The following is a 6,000-nucleotide window of genomic DNA, read 5'->3' as shown; positions in this document are numbered from 1 at the left end:
ATACATAAGTGAATATAGCGGAAGTAAATGGAAATTTGAAGATTTTTTACCAAAAAGTGCAACGCACTTCATTTTGATTGCTTTGACGCAAATCCTAATTTTTAAAAATCTTTTACTTAAATTTTTTGTTGGTGAAACCACGCTTGCAAGGCTATAGCAAACATATTGCCACCCATTTTGTTGCGCTTCTAAGGCAGTGGCAACTTTATTGCCACCGGTTTTGTTGATTCATTGTTTAGTTTCTTCTGCCTTACAAAGGGGAAAATGAAAGGTAATTAAAATGTGGCCAGGAATCAAGTCTAAAATTATTTAAAAAATAATAATTTCATTCGATCTGGTAAATATTGTTCAAAAATGTTTTGACAGGACACGATGTAAAGTAACGTCTGATGTCGCGCTATAAATCGAATTTGTTGCATTATATCAAGAAAGTGATATTCACCGCTAAAAAAGGAAATAATTTATTATAGACAAAGTCTCTAGTTTTCTTTGAGGGGCATTCACATAAAGCGTTATAAAATAAGAACGATACACAGCTTTCAACAATTAAGGATGGATTACCAAGAAAAAGGCACAAACTACAGTTGGTATGGTTCTCCTCAACCCATTTTCTGTCTAAGCTTCTTGATGAAATCTTTCGCTTGCTTATCACCTTGCCGGTACTCCAGTGCCCTCACGCAGTCGGTATCTGCAAGTGGAATTTGTTTGAACGAAATTATAGATTTAAAAAAAAATCAATAAACGTTCAATTTACCCAATCGGTACGGCCTGGTCAGTTTCATATGCTTCTGTTCAATTTTACCGCTCTCTCCAGAAATGTCTGCAATATCGTTGAAGCTTAAGTAACACTCGGCGAGGTATTGGTTGGACATCCCAAATAGATCCTTGTCCTTCACGCTGAACAAAATGACGGCGTCCTTCACGGCCCGTTGCTCTGGGGTGAATGTACTATAGGGTAAACAAAAGTAATTTAGAATTTCTATACAGAAAGTTTGAAAGCGGAAGTCTTTTTCAACAATAATGCAGTCAGTGGAGCCAAAAATGGGTCAATTATGAGTGAAAAGGAGTCAATCTCGTCCGCTAGGTCTATTGCAACACATGCGGGGAAATTATTTACATGTTGATTACTTACATAACGAACTTTTCATCATACAGCGGGAATAACGTTTTCGATTGAGTATTCGTGCGCGGCTTGGTTACACCGACGAAGCGCTCTTCCGGTATGAAATGCACTCGCACAAAAGAGTCACATGTGCCGTTGGAATCCATCGGTCTGAGGTTGCGCGCGTTCATGATCTCCAACTCCAGAACGTTCCCCTTGAAGAAACACTGCACCGCCAGCAATCCAAAGATGTTGTCCTCCTCGGCCTGCTCCTGCTCCTTGACTCTATCGATGTAATACTGATGAATAAGATCGGTTGTTTCATATCCATGAAGTTGCAGGAGCCGCTCAATGTGAATCAACGTGTCTCGGTCAGAAGCGTGTTGAGATTCACGATTCTCTGCACTCTTGAAATTCTGTACCATGATGTGCAACGTGTCACGTAGATTTGCGAAAAATGCTGGGGGACGGCGTTTCTAAAAGTATAAAGTAACACAACTGTTCAAATATTGGCTTAAAATAGCATCTAATCGAACTTACATCGAGATTACTTTGAATGAGGTCGTACAAAATTGTTGTCAATTCACTCCAGATGGCGTCCAACACTCGCTCAAAATTGATTTCGTTCAGCTCACTGTTCAGCATTGACAGGGAATCTTCCATGTACATCATCAATCGATCCATGGAGTTGGAATCTTGCTGCAGTAGTTCGGCCCCTTCCACCAGGAATCGTCGCATAGCTGGTGCCATCTTCTTTGCCAGCTTTTCAACCAGATCTAAAATCTTGTTCTTTTCGGTATCAATTGCATTCTCCAGAACGGCACGAAGCGTCTGTGCACATCGTTCCGCTTCGGAAGGGCTTTGAACATCCGACAGGCGGTTGATGATATCGTCAACGCCGAGCTCAGAGGCGAAGGGTTTCAAGCTCTGACGAATGTAGTCGATGTTGTTGATGGCGAGGCACCACTCCGGGGTAACTTCGAACTTCTTTTCGTAGACGTTTTCCACCAAACCAAGCTTTTCCACTCGCGCTGACATGCGGTCAGCGTAGAAGACGCAACAGCGACAAATGTCCTGAAATGCGAGAAAATGGTACAAATAGAGCTTATTATCTTATTAAATATCGAAACAGAACGTGAACAAATTCAGCAAACCTTCCGCTTAGTTCAAGTTACTCACAGTTTGTTTCCAGTCGCTTATGAATCATTTTTGATAACTTACTGATCACATTCAGTTGATTATGTTAAGCATCACATTAGGTTTCAAAACTTACATCAACAATCTTCGCCACGAAGATGTAGGCTCCTTCCACATCGGGCCAGTCCAGCTGTTGCCAGAAGATTTTGATCTGGTAGAAGATTGCACACGTATCCACAGCAGAGGAGGAATACTTGACGGTGTCGTCCACCGGTTGCAGCTTGTCCAGCTCAATAGCCTTGTGAATTCGCATCAAGGCCTTATACACGGAAATGTCCAACCAATGGGTCACACCGGCCGTAAACCAATTGTGATACTCGTCGATGGCAAAGTTGGACTCGCCGGGACTAAGGGCCGGACCCAGCTTGGAGAAACGCTTCAGCACCAGGTATAGCTCGAACAAGGTCGTTCCCATGTTGATGTCTTCGTACTCCATAAATGCAGTGTTGGACTCGGGGATTTCGATGCGCCTCAGGGCTCGGCAAATTTCCTCCACACACGGTTTGATCACTTCGGCTAGCTTAAGCTCATGAGTTATGTAAAGTTCTTTGGTATATTGGAAGTGTAGTATTCTGAAAATGTTAATAAGAAGAAAATTTCAATTCATATATTCAAACGGTTGTAAATTACGGATATTTACTCTTGGAATAGTTTATCATAGTGCTCGATCGATCGCTGAATATCCGATCGAACCAGCTGAATGATCTTTATCAAATTTTGCAGACGATCCTCATCCAGCCCCGACTCGACAAAATGTCCTTCCTTAATGCTGTTGAACCAATCTTCAGCGCCACTGACGACAGCACTAGAAACCGCCTCTCGAATATCCCAGTTGGGCTCCAAAGTGTTCGATCGGATCCAACTGTATTGCTGTATGGGGAATAGATCTGTACCCTCTGGGGGTTCCAGTAGAGCAACTTTGGCAATGATGTTCAAAACATCGGTAAGCATCTTAACTACCAGCTTATCTCCAGCGGTCTTCTTTCGCAGTTTGCGAATTACGGAAAAGCAGGACGGAAGGAGTTTCTTGGTAGCTTCCCAAAACAGTTTCAGTTCTTCTTCGGAAACTGCTTTCAGCTGGATTGCACGAACCACTTTGTCTAGAATACCGTCAAACAGCCCGAAAGCGAGCGGGTGATTAGCGTGGATGGCGCTGTAAACGGACCACTGTATGAAAGCACCAGCCGTCGAGGAAAGACTACTTTGGGCAGAGTGTTGCGTTAGTACGTATTCCCCTTGGGTGGTGAACTTTCCGGACCACCAGTAGGGTGCCACTTTTGAGGTTTCCAGCTCGTGAAGTAGCAGTATTCGAAGAAGATGCCTGTGCTCCTGTGCTGCCACCTGATTGTTTTTCTGTGAGCTGAAGTTCAGTCTTATCCTAATCGTCCCCTGGCGCTTGAGTTTGTTCTTCTTGTCGAGATTGTACCACATCACCAAACCAGATGCAGGTATGGACTGGAATGAAAATGTGTTTTAAGTGTGGTTTATTTGATTGTAACTTAACTAATTCTGAACGTAAACTACACATATTATTTTTTTTATGTAGAAATATCAAGATACTGAAGGTGGGAATATTTCAGAAGGTATGGAACAATGATACCGATACTGGACTAGAGCTTCAAATAGTAAATTTCTATTCATTATGTAGATTGTTCACTGCAATATCTGATCAACTACATGTCAATGAATCGACTATTTACCTTCAATGGAATACTGGCTCGACCGATCAACTCATTGTCGTGCTTTCCGGTAGAAGCCGTAACTGCAATCTCCTTCATCAGCTTTCTCAATCCGCGCACACCCTTTACATCGAATACCTTGTTCATTTTCTCTTTAACCGTTTCTGCCGGATCAAAGTCCCACACTTCAACGATAAGATTAGCATCGTTTGCATTCTCATCAATAGGCCTACAAAGTGAATAGATATAACAATTCTCATTTAATTTCTTTTAAAAGATCTTAACTTACAGTGAAAAATGTTCTTCCCAAACTGGATCCAGGGTAGCAGACTTCACCGACGTATTGTACCGATGGGTGGGATTCGATGCGATATACATAGTCACAAATGGGTCCGACAGTCCGTTCGAGTCCTTGGGTTCCAGTTCTTTGGCCTCGATTACTTCCACGTTGAGGCAAATTTCCGGTGGTTCCTTGTTTCGAGCCACCTTCTTGATTTCCTCGTGCTTTTCGTTGGAAATTTTAAATGCATCCTGAACGTAGTGAACCAAGCTGTCTTCGGTCAGCTCATCGTCGTCACAACCTACATTGTTGAAAATTTCAAAAAGCACTTCTTCGTACAGCTCCTCTATCTGTTTGGGAAATAAAAAGGAGATTTGTTAATTATTGAGATAAACAAGCAACACCCAACAAACATATATTTTGGACCAATTCGACAGTTTATTCGATGATTCTTTGTTGTTTGTTTGTTGGATGATCATTTGTCTTAGAGAGAAACTGTTGCCTACAGTCATCGCATGCATGAGCACATTAGCCTGCCGATCCATTTCCTCCTTTCGAACCCCGCGGAACTGATTACGGTTGAGCGTGCCTCGCCGATTGGTCGATGGAATTGGGAGCATGCTGTACATATCACTCGGTGGCTTCTTCGAGTCGTACAGTCCTTCCACTCGCGCCACAGATTTGGAACGTTTCTGTCGTTCCCGGAAGGACTTCGACAGCCGGAGCGTGCTGAACTTGAGGTTGAACTTGTGATTGGCACTGATGCCACCGCCGCCAAGAAGGCGTGGCAACGAATAGGTACTCATTATGTCTTTTGTTGAGTGTTCGGTCCAATACGAGGGTTGAAACTGCAACCGATGTATTATTTTCGTGTAACGAAGGTTTACGGAATTAATCTATTTCTCGCTGCATGATGATTTATTTCTGTTTGATTGAACAGCCACGTCACAAAGGATAGATGTTCTGAACGATAGTCATTTTCTTTTAACTCTTAACCTTCATAAAACTCTCTATTATCTGTACAACGTATATAACGCAGTTCTAAGCTTTGGATGTTTTTTTTTGTTTTACTACCATATAGGGTTTATTAGACGAATGTATTCCCAATGTTAGAGCTAACTATCTCTGTACGTTTACAGTATGGATGTCCAAAAAACGATTTCAAAACCAAATATGGATGAATGGACAAATATCAATGCATTATTTTAATACGTGAACTTCATGAGACTCCACAACGGAAAATCGAGACGAAAAACATACCACAAACTACCAAATAAATAACTAATACTTTATTACTCATATTGCAAAAAAGGTAGTAAACTGATTTGCTACAAATACTGGCCCGAGAAAGATGGATGGAATGAACAACTTCTTGCACGATTAAGTCAAGTCATATTGAAGTTGTGAAAGCAAGTAAACCCGAAAAGCGCTACTACGCGAGCTACGTTTACATCGGTTGGAGCTCCAAAATGATTTGGAGAATATCCGGAATGGACATATCTAAATCGTAAATCATGCATATAGTCTCTAAGGATATGTATGGACACCATGAGTTTCTATTGGCTCAGTATCGCGGCCAGTTGCCTTGGTAGATTATTTCGTTTGAACTCACGAATGATTTAGAGAACTTAGAACATCCGGATGACCTCTAAGGCCCTGTATGGGCACCATATTGATTTTGTATCGAGCCCAGTTGTCTTGAAAGACCAATTCGCCTGAGGTCAATCCGGCATGGCAACAGC

At 42.0% G+C, this 6,000-nt stretch overlaps 1 protein-coding gene across 10 annotated transcripts in view; it reads right to left on the bottom strand.

Moving 5' to 3' along the window:
* Positions 1 to 460: 460 nt before the first annotated feature.
* LOC134205375 (protein unc-13 homolog 4B) overlaps positions 461 to 6,000 on the bottom strand; it is a 162,236-nt gene continuing 156,696 nt past the window's right edge. For 7 of the 10 annotated variants that reach the window (XM_062680583.1, XM_062680585.1, XM_062680588.1 and 4 more), the window contains 8 exons: positions 4,268 to 4,608; positions 4,000 to 4,207; positions 2,940 to 3,754; positions 2,376 to 2,871; positions 1,643 to 2,176; positions 1,133 to 1,578; positions 755 to 948; positions 461 to 688 (listed from right to left, as the gene is read on the bottom strand). In XM_062680583.1, the coding sequence (XP_062536567.1) occupies positions 600 to 688; positions 755 to 948; positions 1,133 to 1,578; positions 1,643 to 2,176; positions 2,376 to 2,871; positions 2,940 to 3,754; positions 4,000 to 4,207; positions 4,268 to 4,608 (3,123 nt within the window). In that variant the 3' untranslated portion in view covers positions 461 to 599. Of the gene's footprint in view, positions 689 to 754; positions 949 to 1,132; positions 1,579 to 1,642; positions 2,177 to 2,375; positions 2,872 to 2,939; positions 3,755 to 3,999; positions 4,208 to 4,267; positions 4,609 to 4,764; positions 5,247 to 6,000 lie in introns of those variants that run through there. The other 3 variants (XM_062680593.1, XM_062680592.1, XM_062680591.1) reach the window with 2 other exon arrangements.

The sequence above is a fragment of the Armigeres subalbatus genome, chromosome 1, assembly GCF_024139115.2.
Source record: "Armigeres subalbatus isolate Guangzhou_Male chromosome 1, GZ_Asu_2, whole genome shotgun sequence".
Taxonomy (NCBI): Eukaryota; Metazoa; Arthropoda; class Insecta; order Diptera; family Culicidae; genus Armigeres; species Armigeres subalbatus.
The sequence above is the reverse complement of the archived record's forward strand: the minus strand, read 5'-3'. Positions and strand labels throughout refer to the sequence as shown.